Source organism: Oryzias latipes, chromosome 22 (assembly GCF_053564925.1).
Source record: "Oryzias latipes strain Hd-rR chromosome 22, Olatipes_Hd-rR_3.1".
NCBI lineage: Eukaryota > Metazoa > Chordata > Actinopteri > Beloniformes > Adrianichthyidae > Oryzias > Oryzias latipes.
The window spans coordinates 14,520,945-14,545,353 of NC_136258.1; the positions used below are offsets into that span (position 1 = coordinate 14,520,945).

Consider the following 24,409-nt stretch of genomic DNA (forward strand, 5'->3'; position numbering starts at 1 on the left):
TAAATGCTGCATTACCAGCCTCCTGAATAATACAAAAAGTCTTTTATTTTTAGACAGGAACAAGCAGCCAACCCTTTCTTACATGACACACATAAGAATTCAATGACAATAGTTAAAAAAAAAAATGTTTAATTTATGAATAATTAAAGTACGTTTTTAAGTTTTTCTCCACCTTTGTTTTACCAAACTTTTAATAAAAGTTGGATGCTTATAAGAAATGCAAAAAAAAAAAATTAAATTTCCCTAAAGTTTCTTTACTTTAAAAGAAAACTGATGTAAAGTCATCACTGAATTGAACATCATCTTAGATGCCTTTAATAAACACTTTATAAAAAAAGGGACAAATTTGAGGTTACATTTTAAGATCATTTATATCTTTTCAAAAGTCATCAGTGGGAAGTTTGTGAAGACTTTCCTGGTTTGGGAGTGACACTAAAATTCCATCCCTCTCAAAAACTACCTCTAGGTGTCACCTTGAAACAAATCTAGATCAGTCGGGTGGAAAGTCAATGTTGCAAGGCTGCATTCTCAGGCTTTCACTCACAACCTTCAATGATTTTCTGCCGTTTTCCTTCCTGTATATCACCAAAACGCAATAGATGCTGGTTATGTGGTCAATGTATAGTTGTAGATGTCTGAGCCGCATATTGATTGTGATGAATGCCTGCTATTTAGACTGGGTTCTTTCACTGTGCCACAGCGTCACAAATTTCAATGAAAATACTTCAAAATGAGGCTTTCACAGCAAATATTAGATTCAATTAAAATAAACAAATGACATTAATTTATCGCTCAAAAAATAAATCTGAAACACCACCAGGCACTTGATGAATCACCAGCAATATATATTTTTTAGATACTTTTATTTGTGTGTGTCATACAGGTTCTGCCCATCTCCTTTTCAAAAATGTTTTTCTTGAGTTTTGTCAAATGAAGTCTTAGTTTTTTTTTATCTTTTACTGAAAATGATGCATGACTGATTATTATCAGTGAGGGTATTGATTAATATGTTGTTTTTATGAAAGGTTGGAAATAAGTAAAATGAAATAATCTTTCGGCCACGCTTTCGATTGGGGGGCTGCAAAACACTCAATAAACTGTTAACATAATTAGTACATGTATTATTATCTTTAAAGCATTTGTAAAAAATTGCAAATGCTAACAAATATTTTATAAAGGATTAAAAAATGCTAGTTAATGTCTTCATGAGCAGCTTATTTATACTTGTAAATCAATTTTAAGAAATTTACAAATGCTAATTAAAGTTTTTATAAGCAGTTTAAGACCACATTACTAATGCTTGTTAATGTCTTAGAAGTACTTGCTATAATACTAATTAGAACTTCCTGAAATTTATAATAAGATTCCTATAATAAGGGATCTTATTTTAAAGCGTTACCAATCTTTCCTCTCACATTTATCCTACTATCTCTCTAGTTAAACCATTTTTTGTTTTATGCTTTAGGTTTAGTATCAGTATGCAGCACTTCAATACAGACTATCTTGTACATTCAGAACTGTTGTTTCATTAGAGGTTCAGGAGAGGATGCAGAGGACACTGTTTAATGCACCTATAATGTAGATGCATATGTTAAAGTATGCAAATGGCTGTGTTTAAACCTTTAACCTGGGGGTAGACACTGATCCAGAAGGCAGGTTTGTGCCTTCTCATGTGTTTCTCCTGTAGCAGTGATTTATGTGCTGACTTAAACCTCTTATTAGCTTTTCCACCTATTCTAATATTGCTGTATTATATAAAGTTGGTTTGCAAAAACAGTATTGATAGTTTGAAGTGTCCAGAATAGCCAAATAATCAATAGTTCCAAATGTTCACCTGCAGCTTGTGGTATGATTTTTAAACTGTAAAATATAATTAAGATGACAGAGTAGTTGGACTTCCTAAAATCACGTATTTTTCCCTAAAGAATGTGTAAATCCCGTAACATAGTTGTCATTAGGCCTAGACCTTTCAGACCATTTTTGTTTGTGAGACGCTTCACGCTGAGAAGTGAACTTGGAGATATCCGCCTAATAAAGCAGCCCACACCAGCGCTAAACAATCAGCGCTGCAGGATGTTTGATCGGGGTGACCGGAAAGGATTTGATTCATCGGCAGGGAATACAAATTATTAGCTTTAATCATCAGAAAATGAAAAGGTGGATAAAGAAATCGGTTTGCTGTTTTAACTTTGTTTGCTCCAAGTTGTTGTTTTTTAGAAAAAAAATAACACTGCCAGCATCTTTAAAGTGGGATATGTATTAATGACAAATTGAAATGTCATTGAATCGATGCAAGCTAGCAAAACTCAAGGAAGACTAAAAAAAAGTTACGACTTAAGATTTACGAAATAAAGACAATTTTATACTTGAAGATCTATTTCCCTTCAGTGTTCAGTGTTTTGATGGCCTTCTGACATTTCTGAGTCATCCTGGGTCTGTTTTCCTTTTTTCGTTTGTTAAATTAAAAAATTCCTGAATTCATGTTGGCCGACAGTCTACTGCTGCACATGCCGAAGATCTCATGCAGCAACACCAACACATCTGACCTCCAACAAACCCATGCACGCCGCTCGCTTATTTCCCCGATCGGAAGCATCTGAAGTGGGTCGCTTCATGCTCTTTCCCTTCCTCTCCAAATCTCTCCAATAGAGAGGAAGACAGTTATGTCGATGCTTTGTTGGTGCAACTTGAGGCCGTTTAAAAAAAAAGACTAATTTATTGCTGTTCTTATTGTTGTTTATTGTAAATTGATTTATCTCCAAAGCCAGTTCTACATTTCAGAAATAAGGCCACAGAGCTTCTTTGAAATTATATAAAGAGGCCAGAAAAACAAGCAATATTGTTGTTGGAACCATTAAATCATTTCTAGAGCTGATGGTTTGTTCATAATAAATCATAATAAATCACGACGTTCATAAAAATTCACCCCAAGCAGAAGGAGTGTTGATTCCATATGCAAACTTCAAAGGGTTGTTTTTTCTTTCTTTTTGGCCCTGCCTGTAAACGTCTTTATTTCTGTTTTTAAGTTGGCCACCATGTGGTTACTTAGTGAATTCACCTTGTTCTAGTAATTCTTGTTTTCAAATTTGCTTCACTTTAGATGTCAGTGACAAATCATCTTTGTAATGATTTTCACTGACTCTATGGTGTCCATTTTAAGCCTAAATGTGTTACAAAAACATATTGAATTTAAATCAATTGTTCCTATTTCTTCTGTCGTTTTTTATTGGTGGCCAAACAACCCTTCAAATTGATTTATTGGTCATTTACGTATGCCATTATTATACACGTATTATAATTTGTGTAAATTGAAATAAACTAGATCAGGATGATAATAAAGTGGAAGACATTGGATAATAATAAATATTGTTAAGGAGACTCAGTTTAACATGTCTTGCCTTCAGTGACTACCTCGGTTGTGAACTGATGCCTTATTAAGAAGGTATGTATAATCCGGATTGAATGAAATTGAATTCATTCCACTCACCGCCCATCATTTTGTAAACATCTCAAATCCTTTCTCCGATAGGAAGGAAGTCCTTTAGCTCAGGTGGACAGGAACAGCTTTAAAATGCACTGGAGTCCCTCCATTTCCTGTTGGTCCTCTCAGTTCCCATTAGTGCCTAAAGTGGTGCACTCTGCCCCTTTGTAGCAGGAGGAGAGCTATCCTATTATACACTGCCACTTGTGATAATTGCTTGTCCCCAGCAGCTAAGGGGTGTTGGGATGTGGCGAGTGTGTTTGTGTGGGACATTTGGCCAGCATGTAGTCTTGTATTCATCTCATTAATATCTTGGCTGGGACAACAGTGGACTTTCTCCGTTATCGAACAAGGTCATGCTCATGACAAAAATCCAAACCATTAATTTAACCTGATTAAAGCCTGAACATTAGATTTGCAGCAAACAGATGGTTTGTGTGTTCACAGATGTCATTAATGGGATTTTGAAATTATGTTTAGATAGCTTACTGTACATACATGTGTTACAGAAACCAATTTCTGTTTTCTCCCAGCAGTATTGTGAGACTGGCTCTCTATACCAATCCCCATATGAAAGGATTTACATTGTGAACATCAAACAGTAGTTTAAATGCTGGAAGTTTCCCCCCTGACTCAAATAGTGTGACTCACCTGAATAGATCCATTCGGTTCTTCATCTCAGCTAATGAGCACAACTTTCAGCGGTTTCTTTTCCCTTTGTTGACACCTGCCTCGCACCAGCCTGTTGTGTTTGACTGCTCCCATGTTGTACAGTACATCTCTGTGATGGTATTACTTTGTTGACGTGAAATTTATTTAGAAAATGGGATGCTCATTCTCTAAAAATGTTTTTTAAAAAGTCCTAAAATCTGCAATAGATTTTCTTTACTCAGTAAACTGGAAAAGTTTGGTTGTATTTTTTCCAAAAAAAACAGGAATTTAATCAGTTTTTGCTGTGCAACACTAAATACATCTGGGATTTCTGGTTTTATTAAAATAATCTAATCTATGGTAATTTTATGATTCATTGAATTGATCTTAGCTTTATTTAAATGGCACATTAACACGGCCACAGTTTAAAAAGTCGCCTTACATCAAAAATGTAAACACTAAAAGGGGCTATATGTAATGCAAAATTATCTTTTTTAGCTTTTAAGTGTATTATAATGTTCATTCCTCACACAGCGGTATTCTGATCCATTCATGCATCTCTGAATATTCCTTTAAAAACCTGCACTCTGAGCACCAGCCCCTCCCAACCCACGAAAACAAGCAGGTTCTCCCATTGTGACGTAGATAAGTGAGGAACCGCCCCTTCCAGGAAGAGTCTGAGTCGCCAGCACCGACCCCAGGCTAACAGACTTTCTCCAGATGATAGGCAAAGACGCTTTCCTTTTATATGCACATCTATCTTTGCAAAAGTTCAGATGTTGCTGGTTTTCGTTGGTAAAACACAGACACGCTTCCGAGGCCAACCTTAGGTTGACGTCATGAAATGGGCGGCACCCACAAGAAGCGGACACCGAGCCGTCTTCCGTGTTGGAAAATAACTAATATTTAATTTTTTAAAAATCGTTTTTTGGTGTGCCAAAGGTAATATTATCATACGAGTGGATATTGTTTACTATAAAACGCTTAACAAAATGTCGATGTAGGCTTTGTAAAATAAAAATTAATGAATAAAAGAATGGATAAAAACACAACACAGTATATTAGACTACAAAAAATTACCCTAACTATTGCAAATCTTAGTTAAAAAAAAAAGGCAACTCAAACCCCTTTTAAATAACAGATAAAGAGCTTCCTTTTCCCTTTTTTGCAAGCCAGATCTCTTTGAGTTTCTAGGTAATAGTTGTGCCAAAAAATGACATTTAAACAAGTTTTACATTTTCAGTTAACCCTGTAAGCCCACTACATCAAAGAATGAACACAAAAAACACCTTACTTACCCACAGCTGCAAATAAAAAAGTAAGGAATTGCAATAGATGAGTTACTTTCACCACTAAGTTTTTAAAATTAGCAAAACCTTTTCCTACCAAAAGTGTTTTTAAGATTTCACAGAAGAAGCCATTTTGAAATGGGCAGGAAAACTCCTTCTACTGCCTCTAGTGGAATGATGATGAACTACAGGTCAGTAAACACGAACCTACTTAATTACAATGAGTTTTTGAGGAAAGTTTTGATGCTAATAAAACAGGGGTTGTATTAATTAATTAGGGGCAGCCGTGGTGCAGCGTTAGAGTGGTCGACCCACGATCATGAGATTGCAGATTGCCGCCTTGCACACCCAATGAGTTGAAATGTCCTTGGGCAAGACACTGAACCCCACCTTGCCTCTGGTGGGAGGTTGGCGCCAGAGTTCGGCAGCTGAACCGCCACCAGTGTGTGAATGTGTGTGTGACCGAGTCAATGGGTCTGTGACTGTAAAGCGCTTTGGGCCTTGTAGGTAGAAAGGCACTATATAAGTATACGCCATTTACCATTTAAATGTGTAAGTATCTGTTTGATGATTAACCAAGGAAGTTGATGGACTCTGTTTTTTGTATTGTAATACAACTTGGGTTCCATTCATTTTAAAGAAAATAAAAATGCACTCAAAAAGTTCCTGCAAATTTCAAATGGAGTTTTACGTCTACAACTTCTGTTACCTGAAGGATATGAATGAGGTACAACAAATATTGTGTGGGCTGTCACGCTCTTGCAGGTTAGACTAAAGTCACCTCTTTAATTTCTTGTAGCCGATGATGTGATAAATCTGTGTTATCTGGACCATCTTTCAATAAAATAGGCTGGTTGCCCAGCTGAGCATAGAAGTGTTTCTGTCTTTCAGAGAACTAAAGTTAGAGACACAACGTTTGACTCTTTTTCAGCCAAATCACTTGATCACCAAACAGTTTATGGTGCATGCACATGCGCTGTATGCAGACCATAGCAGAACTTAGACTCTGATTCAGCAGAAGTGCAGAGTGAGCCCTTGAATAGGCTATCACCTCTGCATGATAACATCTAATAAAAGTGTGAGGTGATGACTAGCTCGCTGCAGAGCAGTTATCACTCACAGGTGTCTGCCGAAACTGCGCCCAAGATGTAGCCATGCCTTAGCTGAGTGCAGCTTCACACTCTAGGGCAAAGGGAGACCCTAAATGGTGTAAGTTAAACAGGTCGCTTCAACAATAAAATGTGAAAGCCTATACTGTGATAAGGCTGTGCCTCTGGCAGTACAAAAAGCTGATCAGAAAATGTACATTCAGTCAATGTATGAACACAACGCATGCTCTTCAGATACAAAATGAGAAGTTCAAGTTTAACCATCATAATTAACCCCATTCGAGAGTTTATCCCAACAGCAAGATCGTAAAAAAAAAAAAACATGAAAGATTTGGTACCATTTTGGGGAATTTAATCACATTAAAGAATGAAATTCAGCAGAAGAGAAAGAGAAAAAAGAATATAACAAGAAGATGAGATACAGTGAGGTGACAACGAATGAATTCAACAATTTAGACTTTGGATTTTGTTTCTTTGTAACAGACACCTCGAAAAGCATTATCCCTTCATAACCAATAGATTAAAAATGCAATGCTTTGACAACGCTGTTTATTCCCGTCTATTTACTTTTAGACTATATTTAGAAACAGAAAATTTGTTTCACATCATAATTTTAAGTAAATGTGAATTCTTGCCTCACTTTACATTTTGTCTTTCCCAATTAAATGCCTTATGTGTAAATTGTTCCTAATTCCTGATAGTCTGCCTTGTGTCTAACCTGAACCTATATCTTTAAGACAACAGGAAGCAAGGCCTGTATGTAAAATCAGAATCCCTGCTTCCAGACGTCAATCTTTGTAAGGCAAGAAAGAGAGGAGTGCGTCCCTGACAGCTCGATTTCCACACTTCCTAAATAAGTCAGCCAGCCAGCCAGCCAACAGCATCCATTGTGTGTATGTCATGGTTAATGTTTGATTTATTTCAAAGTAGCCGCTGTGTTGTCATGTTAGCAAAAGGTACTGATTTGTGTTTGTTACTCTGTGGTTATACATCCATTTGTTTTAATATTACATGCTTTTCCTAGTTAAAGTGGAGTTAAGTGTCTCCTGAGATAATGCTGCAAAAAAAATCTAAATTCGTTTTTTTATCACTAAATAACTAAATAACTTTATGACATTCAAAGCACATAAAGTATGCATCCAATAATATTAATTCTCAACAAGAGCTTTTCATAAACCCTGACATACCACCAACCATGGACTGTGGTTATTGTTGTTTTAGGAACTGCTTTTTTTAAGGTCAGCCTTCTTGGTCGCATAAAATTAAAGCAATCCTCTCCCCTCCAAACTTTGCCTACAAAGTTGTTTAGCTATCGTTTCTTTGTTGTTTTTCCTTTGACATATTTGATTACAGTCTTTTTTCCCCCCTTTTTATTGACACCTTATGGTTCAATTTTTCACAGATTCTCTAAGGGCCTCATGTTGTGTTTTTTGAGCAATTTTGCTTTCCCTTACTCACTTTTCTGTTGCTTTGGTGTTTTCTGATTCATTGACTGTATATGAGAACTGGACTGAGCGGCCCCCTCCCCACTCATGTTCCAAACAGGAAGTATCCGCTTGTCCCAAAAAAATAACAATCCGTAGACTTCTATAAAGAAATAAACAGCTGTTACTCAGTCATTCTATTTATCAGAAAAACCCTTCCTGCTCTGATGTCTTTCTCAAACATGCTTTTGCCAATTCAGTTTTTATCTTTCTTGATACTTTGTCTTTAGTTCAAATTATTCAAGTTTTAAACTGGCCAATCAGATGCCTCAGTAAATGTAGGTGGTTCGATGTTAAACATTCAGAATGTTTGATGTGGTAGGTGTCTTGTTTCTGATTGGTGAGAGTGGTTGCCATAGAAATGTTGAGTCTTACTTAAGTCTGATTACAGTGGTAGTGTCTGTATTGCGAAAAAATGACAACCCGACTGAACTGACTGCATTTCATTGGAACCAGTAGTAAGGCATTTCCTATCGGAGACGTCACACTCACTTGCTCCAGTTCTCATCTACAGTCAACAGTTGGATTGTGTACCTTTGGACCATCAAGCATGTGTACGCAGAATTCTGTCCAGTGTGCAGAAATGTTGCCAGTTTTGTTCTTTATTTCCTGCAGCATAGATTTATGTTATTCACATTATTGTGAATGTGAAAATGTAGATTCTTTTTTGTGGTCTATTTTGTGTTTCCTGCTCAAAGCTAACAATTGATATGGATATCACTGGAAAACGTCCAAAAACATTCTTCATGGGTTAATTGGTTACTGTAAATTGACCCTAGGTGTGAATGTGAATGTTAGTGGCCCTGCAGCAGACGGGCGATCTGTCCAGTATGTCCCCTGCCCTCGCCCATGAGTGGCCGGGGTAGGCTCCGGCAGCCCCGTGACCCCGAAAGGGACCAAACAGGTTTAGAAGCTGAATGAATAAATGAATGGCAAACCCATCCCCCCGTGAAAAGCTGAGCGTATTTGAAACAAGTGCTGGAGAATTCTCATAGAGCAGTGTTTCCCAACCCTGGTCCTCAGGGAACACTGTCATGCATATTTTCAATCTTGCCCTGCTCAAACACACCTGCCTTTGATGACTGTAAATGGCAGGCTTCTGCAGAACTTGATGATGAGCTGGATCAGGTGTGCATAAGCAGGGGAACATGGTGAACTTGGTCATTTATTTGAAATTGTTTATCCTTCGTTTTGTAATTCTTGTTGCCTTTGGACACATTATAACAGGAAAAGATAAACGTCACTCGTGAGCCATTTTCATGACTTAACAAAATAAGTGTTTTTTTTTGTTCGACCCCAAACATTCTGGTGAACTTTTCAAGCTCCTGCTAAAAAACAGCGTCAGTCAAGCATATCATCGATGCCTGGAAGGTGTTTTAAATCCCGAACAGTGAGGACTTCACTTAACAAACGCGAGAGAACTGGCTCCCCTGATCTACTGGTTTCTCATGGCTTTTAGGTGACCTGCTAACATCCATCAGGTGGTAGTGGGTGGGATTCCATGTCACACATTTTACCATCAATGGATGTCAAACTGCAAATGTTCCTTGTTGATCAAACTGTTGTCCAAAATAATCCATCAATCACTCTTTTCACACTTCCTCATGCTTGATTTAAAGATATAGAAAGAAAGGCTACATCAAAAAGTAAACTTTATAACAAAGTTGAAAACATCGGGTTTATGAATAGACTTGAATAAGACATTCATATTGAAGCAGGGTTATCTTCCAGGTGAATGAGAGTGACAAAAGTATATTGTAAGTGAGCTAAAGTCTCTTTTCTCCTCTGATTTTAAAATCCCGTTAAATTATCCATTGGAGTTCATTTGTATTTTATGTCTGGAGTTCTCTCTCTTTAAAGGCTTATTATTATCTTATATGCGGCCCACTTAATTAAAAGGGATGCTTGTCTGATGGGCCCTTATTCAGGCCATGAGAGGATCGACATAACTTTGCCAGATGGATGAAAGAAGTGCACGTGTAAAGGAATGTTCACTTTATTACAATATAATTGATTAACTGAAGGCTTTATTGCAGTGCTGAAGTAATTTGGAACTGCAAAGAATCTATCAGTCGCACACAAGGACAAAGGAGCAGTGTTAGCACCTGCTGAGCCGTCTCTATATCTCCCCATGTCTCTGTCTTACATACATAAGCTCTTTTTTTATTGAAGAAATGTTGTTTATCCATTCCCTGCAAATGCCAGAAACTAGAGTGAAGGTTAATATGCTCAAAATTGAGAGTTTGGTTCCATTTTCTTGCACACATATCACAAAAATGGGTGTAAAGCCTGTGGATGTCACTTTGTTTGTTGGTTGTGTCTTGAACCGAACATCCGCACGGCAAAATTGGCAAAGAAATAAATGAAATTCTCCACAGACTGGCATGCATGCTATTTTCTGAGTGATCAGATGCTGGATGATGGATACACTGCATTGTATCTTGGGCTGAACTGGATTTGAATCAAGATATCTTTAGTGTCACAGTGCAGAGAACATGCACTGATCATGACTGAGGAGTACCTAGACATTTTTGGAAAATTATTTACTAGAATTTTAAGACATGGATAGGCATTTCTTTTCACATTACCTATTATATTTTCCTCATATTAATTATCATTGTATATATATATATATATATATATATGGCCCAATTACCATAACAATGGTAAGCAATTAACAACACCCAGTGAGGGTCCTTGGGCAAGACTGCCTACCTCACAAAATGAGAGACAATGAACCACATGTCATGCCGGCTCAGACGTCGCCCGGCCAAACAAGGTCTGCATCAGGTGCTGGGTAACCAGAGCACCCTGATAGAAGGTGGGCCACTAGAACAAGACGAAGAAATGGACTAGATGTGAGAACAAGGTGAATGCTACAACTCAAGTAATCCCACCTCCCTGAACAGAATCCAGTAACCATCACAGTGGCAGACATCCAAGAAAGAGTCTCAGGTATGAAGAACTGGACAGCACCGGTGATACAGCACCACATGATACAACACCACATGATACATGCCTACTGGCTAAAGAAACTCACCGCACTCCACGAGCGCCTGGCAGCACAAATGAACCAGCTGCTAAGAGATGGGACTCACCCCGAATGGCTAACGGAAGGGCGAACGATCCTGATCTAGAAGGATCCCTCAAAGGGTGCAGTCCCATCCAACTACCGGCCAATAACCTGTCTCTCCACAACATGGAAGCTCATGTCAGACATCATTGCATCCAAGATAAATAGGCACATGGATCAATACATGAGCAACACACATAGGGGCATTGGTAGAGACTCCAGAGGAGCCAAACAGCAACTCCTGGTTGACAGAACAGTTGCTCAAGACTGCAGGTCACGACACACCAACCTGTGCACAGCCTGGATTGATTACAAGAAACCTTATGACTCAATGCCACACACGTGGAGCACTGAATGCTTGGAGCTGTAAAACATCAACAGGACTCCAAGAGCCTTCATAGGAAACTCAATGAAGCTGTGCAAAACCACCCTTGAAGCCAATGGCAAACCACTTGCACAAGTGTCCATCAAATGTTGGATATACCAAGCTGATACTCTGTCCCCACTGCTGTTCTGCTTAGGTCTGAACCCCCTCAGCCAAATAATCAACAAGACTGGCTATGGAAACCGACTCAGAAATGGGGCCAACATCAACCTCTACATGGATGACATCAAGCTAAATGCTAAGAGTGAGCGTGACATTGACTCCCTGATCCACACCACCACGATCTACAGTACTGACATTGGGATGTCATTTAGGCTTGAGAAATGCAGCCAGATGGTGAAAAAGATAGGCAAAGTAGTCCACGCAGGAGGGATCTCACTCCCAGAAGGAACAATAGCAGAACTTGAGGACAGTTACAAGTACCTTGGAATTCCGCAGGGAAATGGCAACCTGGAGCAGGCAACAAGGAAAGCTGCAACAGCTAAATACCTCCAACGAGTAAGGCAAGTCCCGAGAAGCCAGCTCAACGGCAAAAATAAGGCAATAACACAATAACACAAGAGGCCCCCAGCTCTCATCTGCCTGCCCAGCTGTTGGACAGGACAAGTTAAAAAAAAAAAAAAATAAGGCAATAAACAGCTACGCACTGCCAGTTATCAGATACCCTGTAGGAATAATAAGATGGCCAGAGGAAGATATACAGACCAAGGATGTTAAAACACAAAAGCTCCTCACCATGCATGGAGGGTTCCATCCCAAATCCAGCACCCTGAGACTGTATGCTAGTCGCAAGGAAGAAGGCCGAGGACTAGTGAGCGTAAAAGCAACTATACAGGATGAAACATCCAAGATTCATGAGTCCATCAAGCTCAAGGCCCCAACTGACAGTGTGCTCAGTGAATGTCTCAGGCAATGGATATCAGAGGATGCAGTGTTTGTCCTCATGGGAGAACAAACCCCTGCATGGGATGTACCACCGGACCATAACTGAAGTGGCTGATATCAAGACATCCTACCAATGTCTAGAAAAGGCTGGCCTACAGGACAGCACTGATGCACTCATCCTAGCAGCTCAGGAACAAGCCTTGAGCACCAGAGCGATAGAGGCTCAGATCTACCACACCAGACAAGACCCAAGGTGTAGGCTGTGCAAAGAGCCTGAAACAATCCAGCACGTAACTGCAGGGTGTAAGATGCTGGCAGGTAAAGCATACATGGAGCGCCACAGTCAACAATAATATACAGGAACAAAGTTTAGTGTGCAGAACATGAACTGGAAACCCCAAGGTCAAAATCGGAAACACCCCCAACGGTTGTAGAGAATGAAAGGGCAAAAATCCTGTGGGACATCCAGATCCAGCCCGATAGAATGGTAATGGCGAACCAACCAGACATTGTAGTGGTGGATAAAGAACAGAGGAAGGCTTTTGTGGTGGATGTGGCACTGCCAAGCGATGGGAACATCAGGAAGAAGGAACACGAGAAACTGGAGAAATACCAGGGACTCAGAGAAGAACTTGAGAAAGCCTGGAAAGTGAAGGTGACAGTGGTGCCTGTGGTAATTGGAGCACTCGGGGCAGTAACCCCCAAGCTGGAGGAGTGGCTACAACAGATACCTGGAAAGACCTCAGACCTCTCAGTCCAGAAAAGCACAGTGCTAGGAACAGCTAAGATACTGCAGGACCCTCAAGCTCCCAGGCCTCTGGTAGAGGACCCAAGCTTGGTTACACAATTTGGAAAGTGAGACTTTTTAGTAAACCTTTTATTATGTTTGAGTGAATTGAAGATGAATAAATAATAAATAGTGACAGTTTTAAATACAGAAAGTTAAGCAGGGATTCATAATTGTGGAATAATTGTTTTCCTTCGGGATGTCACAAGCGCCTTTTACTTTGAAAGGATTGATACTTTAATTGAAATATTACACTTCTTTTCTACTGGAGCTTTTTCATGCTCCCCACATTTTTATGAAAGTTTTATTTTTGACATGTTTGTTGATGTACTTGACATGTTTGTTGATGTACTTGTTGATGTACTTGTGACGATTAAAAGCAAATTTAAAACACACCGTTCAGCATGGCAAGGCAATATAAAAAGCAACAAAATTTAATATCAATTTAAAATGGAAATCGGTCCACAACTCAGCGGTGAATTTCTAATGAATGACTGCCGCTCTGCAGAAACTATGTCCTAGAAGACCACACAGGTTTTTTAATTTTTTTTTTTTTTTTTTTAACTTGTCCTGTCCAACAGCTAGGCAAACAGATGAGAGCTGAGGGCCTCTTGTGTTGGACATATTTTATTTTAACAAGAGGGGTTATTCATCTTCAGACAAACCAAAGGTATGTCTGAATAAACCCCTTTTGTAATTGAGGCCAAACTTTATTAATTTCAATCATGTTTGAAAATCTTTGGTGTTGGACCGGACGGAAAAGGAAAGAGGGGAAGAAGAGAGAGGGACGTTAGAGAGGGGGGGGGGTAGGAGGGTGATAATCGGAGGGGAAAGGGGGTAAGACCATGAAGCAGCATAGAGCAGACAGGTTTACTGGTTGTTTATCGTTACGGTACGGTTCAAATGTAGTACAAAAAGGGCGGGGCCTGTTCACACACACTCAAATATTATCAACACACCTGCTAGCCGCAAAAATGTCCACATGTCAACATGCACACAAAACAGATAGTGTTCACGAACGCATACCTATGCCTTTAAACCAACTAGTGTGAAATCTTTCATTCATTCAATCATGCAAACTATTAGTGCAAAGGTGAGCTAACACCTGTGCTCAGGTGAGTGTTTATGTTCTTCTAAAATGGATGGTGGAATGTGAAAAGAAGGAGGAGGAGCGCCCAGCCACCCCCACACCCATACCCCCGCCGCAGCAGCAGCGGCAGCCGGAATTCCCCCAACGCCACACGGGAACAGGCAGGGAACAACCGCCCCCCGGGCGACCAAGACCGCCACCCAGGCCAGGGCCAGCAGGACCGCCGCGAGGCCCCCAGAGCCAGAGAGCAGGGAGGCGCAGAGGGAAAGAGAGCGCCGCCCCAGCCCAGCCAGGAAAGCAGCCCCCCGCCGCGCCGGAAGAGCCCAACGCAGGGCCCCACCGGAGAGGGACGCCCACAGCCCCAGACGAGCACCCCACCACCACCCAGGAGTTCCGGGCATCCCCCCGCCCCGACCCCAGGTACGAGCCAGGACCCCCCAAGGGAGACCCGCTCCGCACTCCAGGCAGCCACCCACCCGGCCCACGGTTGGTCCAGGTAGGAGCAAGGCAGGGGCCCGCCGCCCCCGCCCAGGAGGGGGGAACCCCGGGGAAAAAAGGGCGGCCCACAAGGGGTGTTATAAATATGGCCCGACCAGGCTCGGCCATGTTGGAAGTTTGGCGGGGCCCAGCGCCCAGGGGCAAAGACCAGGACCCACCCCCCAGGGACACGAACACGAAGGTTTTTTAAATTTTGCCTAAAAACAGCATAATCATAAATGAAAGACCACTGAAGAATGCATTTAGAGTAGCTCAAAAGGTGATTGGAATGGGTCTTTATGCCACAAAACTTAATAATGTTCTGTCGGATGTGAGATTTTGTGCTAGAAAAGTCAGTTAGGGCTGAGGAGGGGGTATGACACAAGCCTTTATGATAAAGAGCAGTTCACTAACCTAAGACTACAGGTTGTAGATGCCATAAATACCATAAAGACTTCAGGTAATCTGAAACTCTGGTTCCCTACAGTTTGTTCTTTCTCCATTCTTATTTTGGCTGTTACGGTCTATGATATCGTAACAAAGGTAGAGACATGATTTGTGTTTTCACAAGAAAGGGGCTTTTCATTAAAGAAATGTGCTGGAGTTCCCCATAACTATCTAACAGAGGAGTTTAAATGTGTCAAACCAAGACTTAAGATGACCTCATCACATAGGGGATAGCATTGCATTGAGCACAGCCCCTGGAGTTTCTGCAGGATGGAAGTGGCCATGCTCCAGGCTCAGGCGGCATCTAATCAGAGATGCTCATGGACAGGTGCAGCACAAACATGATGGCTTTGGTTTAAATCCATGCCAGCAGTCATGGTGCAGAGCATCTGCAGCTGATGAGAGAAAGCTGTTGTAGAGGAAATTAAATAAGAGGCTAGAAGATGTGTAAAAGCAGTTTTTTTTGACATGGCACAAGGTCATTGCATGAGATTGAAAGTAAAAAAAAGAAAAAAACTAACATTTTTGTTCAGACCTATGATGTTCTCCTATCTCTACTGCATTTGAATAGTACAGGTGAGGACCCATGCATGTTTGTGGGTTTTCATGGGAAGCCTCTTTTCAGGAATTTCTGTCAGATAGGAAGGTAAGCTTGTCACCAAATACATTTACATGGGGGAATAATCAAGAGCGGAAAATCTTGGCAGCAGGAATTGAAGGCAAACACATAGAAATAAATGCAGCAAAAGCACAAAAGAAAAAAAAGCGGGGAATGGTGTTATGTGAAAGAGAGAAGTGCAGCCCGTATGTGGAAGCTACTAGTCAGATGAAGCCAAAGACTTGTAGCTAAGAGGTAACTTGGAAGGTGAGGTTATATCAGAATACTCAAGTGCTGCACAAATGTGAGGTCAAATAATGGTGGTGTGGTCTGAGTCAAAACCTATTGTATATTTCATTGACCTCACTGTTCCCTGCTACAACTCTGTAGAAATTGAAGAAAATAAAAATCTACTTGGTTACAGAAGCAGATAAAGATGAGGAACTAGATTCTGCTCAGTGGAAATGGTTTTTTTGTAACAAAGTCAGTTTGTTCGCTACTGATGAAACTAAAATAGGTGATTAACCCTTTAACATCAGAGATGTTGCGGGCGACACCTAAATAACACACGCTCTTTGACATACCATAACTCTTCGACCGTTTAAGAGGTCAACATGAAACAACTAATTCTGATGCGTGGAAAAGTGGCTTTTCATTTTGGCTTTGGAACGATGTACAGAACAAAACTAACATAAAGCGTTGAAACCCAATTTTTTTCTGCGTCAGAATCCAACTCCCCCCGTTCTGCCCCCTAGTGGGCAGAACGGGGTGTGGCTCAACGTGGGTGGGTTTAAATGCGGATCTGTCGTCTTCCTGGGGCCTGTTGTTTTTTATTAAACTGTCCTTCAATCTTTCTTACTTCTTTTTCTCATAATTGGTCAATACGTGTTTGTGCTGAGCCTGGGGAGGGGGAGGGAAAGCTCCTTACAGGCGTGACTGGAATAGAGCGTCAGGTGTAACAAGAAGACAAGAAGACACATCATCAACACAAAAACGTACAGAAATGAGTGACTGTGGAAAACGAAACAAAATCCGGAACCGCCTCACTTTAAATGATAATGTGAAAAGAGAATTTAGAGTCTGCAAGAAAACAATTCCATCTAGAACCGGATCCACCACCAACCTGCACCTGAGAACTGACAAAATCTTCTTAACAAAATGGCCGACACTTCTGCTAGCTGTGCGTTCTTGTGTAAAAAGAGAAAAGATGCGGTTTGAGGCAGTATCAGGTCAGCACAAAAGCTAAAAAAGGTCCTTGGTTCGCTGGATTAACTGGGTTTGGTGATGAGATGAGCAGAAATGTCATGCTGTTTGTGGCATCTTAGCGTTTGTTGAGATGGGTTCCTTCTTAGTTACAAACTATTACAAATATTTTCCAATATTGGTGCCTGTATTGGGCTTGGTGGTTAACTGAGGTGTCTATTTTGTTGTTTTAATCTATTAAAATTGTTTAAATTGGGCTAACCATCCATCCATCCATCCATCCATCCATCCATCCATCCATCCATCCATCCATCCACTTACTGAACTTTTTAGTCTTCGGGGTTACAGGGTTGGACAGGCTGCCGCTTTGCCTCAAGGCCACACACTCACATTCACACCTAGCGACAATTTACAATCTTTAACCTATGAAGCCCGTTTATGGTTTGTAAACTCCACAGAGAAAGAACACAGCCAGGATTCAAACCAGGGGCTTCTCGCTGTAAGGTGAAAGTGCTAACCACTACCCCTTTAAAATAGGTTAGTTCTTGCTTATTGATTTCTAAGCTAGTGCGCTATATCTGTCCTTAAAATCATGTTTTATTCCAACATATAGTGGCAACCAATGAGCCTAAAACGACGATGTCCTGACTTTTCTGCTTGGGCACGTGTTCCTCTTCATTTTCATTCATTCTTCAGCTCTAAATTTCTTAAGTGTTTCTCATCTCTTTATCTTATCATGATAGTCATCCTTGTCAGAATTGTGTGATTGCCTGCTGATTAGCAACTTGTGTTTGTGGATATGGCAATGAGCGCAGTCAAAAACGGTGGGGAGGGTGTTCCAGGATTCTGGAAAACAGTTTTGAGCCTGCTCTGTACGGTCTAAACTCAACAAAGCATTGATTGTGAAAGGATGTCCACCTTAGGACGCCACTGACCTGTTTGCATCCTTACACACACAACAATTGTTTTTTTTTGTAAAGTTTGCACCATAAATGTAAGTTTGAAGTCAATCTATGTCATTTTAAGCCTCTACTAGGCTTCAAATGAAATGGTTATCCTTTATTTTTGCTTCTGTGTTAATACTTTTAGCTATTTATTCCTGGCACATTTATTAGTGCACTTTAAAAAGCCAAACATTTCAGAAAGAAACACATCCCGCCAACAAGAGTGAGAGGTGAGAGGTCGCATCCAGCCCCGTAGGCTTTATTATTCCTGTTTTTTAATTCCCTGAGTGAATTAAATATAATTAATACCTTTATGTTTGAGTGGATTTATACTGTTTTTTGCTCAAATGTGTCCTTTGAGACCACCTTGAATATTTCCTTGAATATTTATGTGCTAAAGCAGCAGTAGAGAGTTTGAAATCATGCTTCTAAAAAACATACCCACCCTGCAGATATCATCTAATTATATATAACCTAGATTGCTGTGCATACAAGTAGTGTGGGATATACATAGAAGCAGCTGTTTTTGATGCAGGAGGTGACAGAAATGCATGCGTGTTGATGGTTGTTAGCATTGAACTCTGACTTGTTTATCTGCTCTGCACTCCTGTGACATTAACATCCTCCTTTCTTCCCATCTTGCCCCCCTCCCCACATGTCCCTGTCTGGTTGCCCGGAAGGTGCTGCCAAGTATACTGCAGAAACATTGCTGCATCTTACCAGACAAGAACGCAGGTAAGAACCGGACAGGCGAGTCAGTCTGTGGAAGCAAAGAGTGACAAGAGTCTGTCCACTTACACATGTCAGCTCATCCTTCCTGGTGTTTAGATCTATTTTTATGCTTTAAAGTCCCACTCTGACCCTTTTTTGATCTATTTCAAAAGCGTTCTCAGTGGTCTTTTAATTAAGCCATTTTATTCCGAAATAGTTTCTGCAGATCGACATAAGTTCATTAGAAAGTCGCCTCTGAGTTGTGTAGTAAGCCCACCTCAATTTACCATCACCAATCTGTTAACGCGCTCTCCAGCTAATTTACAGCCCCATGTAATCCCAACCTAACATTAGCAGTGCAACAAAGAGTGGTGAGCATTATTGAAGCTATCAAACCATCCAGGTTTAAGCCAGATTCCAGCTCGGAGGAGGAAAAGGAAGACGTACATGGATCTACTTGTCTAGATGCATCAGAATGGAGCAGAACAAGGAGCTTGCAGCCTGCTGATGTAGCTTCTACGTCACACAACCTTTTCCAATGGCATTTCTGCCTGATTCACTACAATTTGAATAAAGAAATACTCAGAAATGCAATTTTAAGCTTCATTTTCTTTATATATGTCCTCCATCATAAGGAGAATGCATGTTAAAAACACCAAAAATATGATTTTCCTCTGAGTAGGTCTTTAATGTAGGATTTTGATTTCGCCGTAATAACTCTCTCGATTAAAGGTTCCTCTTTAAAATTGTTCTTTTTAGAGTCGAATGAGCAAGGTTTTTAGAGTTCTAGAAGATGAGAGGTCCAGAGTGTGGCCAAGGTTTTCCATGCTAAACTGAACGTTGAAAGAAGTGAACAGAAAGCCCTCAGTGATTCCTACAATTGTTTTTAAGAGCTTCTTCACATTGTTGCAAATGTGAAGGGACTACTATGATTTATTTAAGGCAGAGAAATATATTTAGGTACCTTGCTGCAGTCCTCTGTGAACATTTTTGACTTTGCTTTTTTTCCAAGCAACTCACCCTTTCCAACCTTCCATCTGAGCTGTGACTGCACATGGGCACAAACACCATCCACTCCACTAACAAAGCCAATTTGTCAGCACCATGGTCAGTTTTTTTCCTTCATAATCCTGCAGTTTCTATGGTGAACTTGGGCCTTTAGGATGCATTTTGTTCTGTTGCTTCCACTGCACCCCTCCTCTGAGGTGTGACACATGCACGGAGACGCGTGGCAAAGGAGGAACAACCTTCAGACTAACGGGGAAGACTTTGGGATCTTTTTACGAGTTTTAGAGTTGCTCATTATAACAGTGATGAATCATGCTGCATGAAATTAATGTTTGGTGGTGAAGATTATGTGCGCTTAAGCAGATGAGAAAACTTGACAAACCTGTAAATCATCAGCTTTATGAGCGTTAACATTTTAATCCAATCCGCTCTGTTTGTTTATGCTTTCAAAGCATTGGCAGAGGTGTGGGAGGTTAATAACGAAAAATTATTCTAGTCAATAATCTAGTTGTTATATGAGATTTAGCCTTACCTAAATGGATGAGTCAAGTTGTGCAGGAAAATGCACCAGGAAGACCCCAGAGTGCAGAACACAGCTGGCCCATCTGAACCTCTGAAGCACTTTTATGCTCCTGTTGGTGTCAGTTGTTTCAATTTGGGCAATTACTTTCACCGACCTTCTTTTTTCCCATGTGATCTACATCTGCATGTCTGTTTGATGCAGGCGTTAGTGCATTCTTGCACGTTTCAGTCCGTTCCGCAGAACTACACTCTTTAAAAAGCCTCAGAAGCAAAGACACGGCACTCCTACAAAGACACGCTTACGTGGGGCCTCTCAGCAGCGGTGCATCCACAAACCCAGAGTTCATTAATCACCACTTACGCGTGTGTTAGGTTTCAACTTTAAGGCAGGGCATTGGAAAGATAAAGTCGAACTAGGCATCCTGTTGTCATGGCAACGGAGCTTCCAGCCAATGCAAAGGCTACATTAGAACCATTTGTGGAGGCATTAGTGCTCTGCTGCAGCTGACTGAGGCTGGATTTGCATATGCTAAACAGATGCAATGATTTAGCAACAACAGTAGGCAATAATGCTAATGAGGAAGTACAGTGTTGCACTGATGAGGGACATGAGGACACATTTAGGATGCGCTTGAGGGCTGAGTGATGAGACAGAGTCTGTTAGAAGACAACTGCAAAAGGTTTTTTATCTGCAGGTGGTGAATAAAGACACTCCATTGCATCTGTTGGTATGTCTTAGTTCATCTCTCCCTCTGCTACTGTACTAGATTGAATGTTGGCACCCTCTCCTGGCCAGTATACGAGCTTTGGAGAAATCCGTCTTTAAAGCAAATCATCTTCCTTCACTTTTCTTTTTTTGCGTGCATAAAAGCTGAAGGGGGCGAAGCTTTTTTTTGCAATCTTTCACTCTCTCTGTCCCTGTGCTCCAAATGGGGTCCATATGCAAAGCCTCTTGTGCTGATGAGCACTCTGCATTTCTATGCTTCCCATTCAGACTTTTCCTATTAATAGACATTAATTAGCCTGCAAATATTTCAGGATTCTGTTCCTGTTTTTTCTTTTGTTTTATGTCCACTTTGAATATCTGCCATTCTGCTGTCACATCTTCCGGGGCCTGCCTGCATGGTCAAAGCCACTTGCCAAATCCTGATCTAGTATTGCAGGAAAAAAGTAATGAGACTGAGCTACTAATTGTTCCACTGAAGGAATGAATGAGTTTGCTGCTGAGAGCAAGTAGAACCAGAGGTGCCCGACATTGCTCCAAACGCACGACTAAATAAAGAAAACTAACTGCTGGTTGTAATAAAGTTACATATATTCAGGAAAATCTGTTCCTGTGGGTGAATGATCCAAATATGGCGCACCCTTTTTTAGTATTTGTATCATGCAGTTTTTGATAATTGCAATGCATTGCGTACATTCAAAAGTATGCTACACGTTTCACCGATTGCTTTACAATTTCTTTTAATTTTTCCTTTTTATTATTTTATCTTTAAGGAATACAGTTTCTCAAAAATGTAGATAATTTATTATCCTGACATGTCTAATCTAGGTGCTGGAAACTTTAGTGCCTAAGAGTTCCAAAAGACTGAAAGAATAGTAAAAGAGAGTTTTAAGTAAACTTTATAAAAATGTGAAAAGGAAAATAACATAATTACTAAACCAGCAGCAACTCGTGTTTCTGGAAAAGAAAGAACCCTCTCAGTCATAATCTTTCAAGCTTTCACACAAACTTCCGGATTTGTCCCAGTGCAGAGGCGGTGGAAGTCTCCGAGCTGCATCCAGCTTAATGGCTCCTCTCTTCCTTTCCTCATGTATCTTTTGTTTGGAGCCACAGCACCTCCATTTGAACGCTCCATATGTCCTGTCTGAGGCCCTCCGTCCTGCTGTGAGTCTCCCTGTCAGGAGATTGGAGCAGCAACTGCTCTATTAACTATTGTATTTAACGTGCTGCTTTCATTTAATGTGTCCAACTTTGTTTTGGTTGCTACACACAGACCACACACAAAAACACAGTGTGCACACACTCAGGCACACTCAGACACTGTGTGTGTTCTGGTATACTTGATGGATCCTTGAAGGCTGACAACATACTCCACTTTCTGCCATTACTTGTGAAGGTTCACCTGCTGCTCCTGCCTTCGCTTGCTCTTCACTCCCTCCAGCACCGCATGTGTACTCGCTCAGCTGTGAGGAGTTTTGCAACAAGACCCCTTGATTCAAGCAACTTTCTCTCTCTGAGCTCTTAGACTTTTGCGTCAGACTGATTGCAAAGCAGTGTGACACGGGCCTTTTGCACCGCAGGAAAAACTCGGCTGTCCACAGTGTCCATGTAGGTCAAAGTGCAGCAACCTCTGAGTGTAAAAGCAAAAGTTCATAGCACAAAATGTGCATGTGTCTCAGGATGTGACCTATTATTTTGGATACAGCTTTCTATGTATGTATTTGCATTTGTGTGTAATATAGGAATAAACAAGAAAAATGTAGTTGTCTTTTAATTATGATAAGACCGCTTTTAGCCAAAATCATAAACCTGTGTCATTTTCTAAAACATTGTTTGTGCAGAGCTACAGGTGTTGGTTATTAGTTCATCTAATTTGTGGGTCGAGATCGTCTGCACGGCCCCTTTCTGTTCTGTTCCCCTGTTTCTAAATCACAACACTTTGAATAAAGAAATACTCAGAAACAACATTTTGACCTTAATTCTCTTTATAGATGTCTACCATCATAAGAAAAATGCTGTGAGAATATGTTAAAACAACAAAAAACATCATTTCTACTCATTTGAGTAAAAATGGTGAGCTTCATATCCAAACGTCTGACATAGTTGCCAAGACATAACACATTTCACTTTTATTTTTTTTTTACAATTTTAAAATATTCATAGTTTAACTGCATTTAGACCACTATAGGTTCTGTGTTTGTTCTAAATCACATTGGAGTGTGGAGAGCGCTGCCCTTTAGCCACGGTGTCAGTCTGAAGGACAGCTGGTCTGTGTGGACTGTCTGTGTCAGCCTGTTCCTGAGTAAACAGGGAGCAGCCATGCTCTGATTTAACACCAAGACAATCCTTTCCAAACTGATCTTTGATGGACAAATATTGGTCTACAGAGCAGACAGAAAATGTGTCCTTTTTCACATTCTTGTTGTTGTGCTGATACATTTTATACCTATGAGCCTTCTCACTCGCTGCAGCTTAGGAACTTAAATGCCGAAAATCTCACTGCACTCAGTAGTGTGTACAGACTTTCCCATCTGCTAATGGCTAATGTAAAATTAGCATTTTAGGGTTTAAGGCATAGGGTTTAAGGCATAAAAAACTACTATATACTATATAAACTACAATATATATATATAAAATCTCCACTTAACTTTTTTCCAATGGTTGTCTAAATCTAGTTACCAGTAATTCTTTTTGGTGTTGCTGGAGCCTATCCCAGCAGCTACTGTTGGCCAAAGGCAGGGTTCACACTGGATGGTTTTAACCACACATTCACCCCTAGAAACAGTCTATACACACCACATAATTATATTCATACAAATATAGAATACAAAACAGGGAGATTAAAGAAATGTATATTCAAGACAAATGTCGCCTTCCACTTTCATTTTGATTTCTGATATTTCTCAGTCTTTTTTTGATTTGAATACATAAAGGCAAATAAAAGTACAGCAAAAGCAAAACTTAATTGTTTTATTTTTTTGGGAAGGGGGTAAGTTGAAGTCAACAAAGATGAAAAGAAAGCTTTTGTGACAACAGAGCAGATACCCATTAAAGTCAAAATGTGCAAATGAAGATGAAAAGATGCAAATATTTTATTGAAATGCTTCTAAACTGCTAAAACCACTGTGGACAAGCAGATAGATAATAATCTATTGCTCCAGCCTGGCCTCTTTTAAATCACCCCACCTTAATAAATATGCATTAGATGCATAATGTAATGGATTAAACATAAGTTGTTCTTTACAAATGAATCATCCATTCGCAAAATGCCTGGTCGCCTTATGAAATCGTGACTGAGCATTTCTGCAGTAATTATGCCTGTTTTTCATGTACCCGTTTATTGTTTAGCACTGTCGACTTCTGTCCAGCGACTAAAATGCATGTTGTTGACCCAGCGAATGTCCAGAACACGTTTATCCCACTGCGGCAATTACGCCGGAGCAACTCCTTTCAGTCATTATCAGCACAGCAGCAATGCTGTGAATATATGGCACTCATTTAGCAGCCTGAAGCTCCCAAACACCTGACAAGGAGATTTTAA

At 40.3% G+C, this 24,409-nt stretch overlaps 1 protein-coding gene across 4 annotated transcripts in view; it reads left to right on the forward strand.

Moving 5' to 3' along the window:
• dlgap2a (discs, large (Drosophila) homolog-associated protein 2a) overlaps positions 1-24,409 on the forward strand; it is a 197,702-nt gene that overhangs the window by 1,094 nt on the left and 172,199 nt on the right. For all 4 annotated transcript variants that reach the window (XM_078941055.1, XM_078941044.1, XM_078941046.1 and 1 more), the window contains exon 2: positions 18,584-18,638. Coding sequence is in view for 3 of the 4 variants with exons in the window: in XM_078941044.1 (XP_078797170.1) it covers positions 18,584-18,638 (55 nt within the window). In the remaining variant the exon portion in view is untranslated. The remainder of the gene's footprint in view (positions 1-18,583; positions 18,639-24,409) is intronic.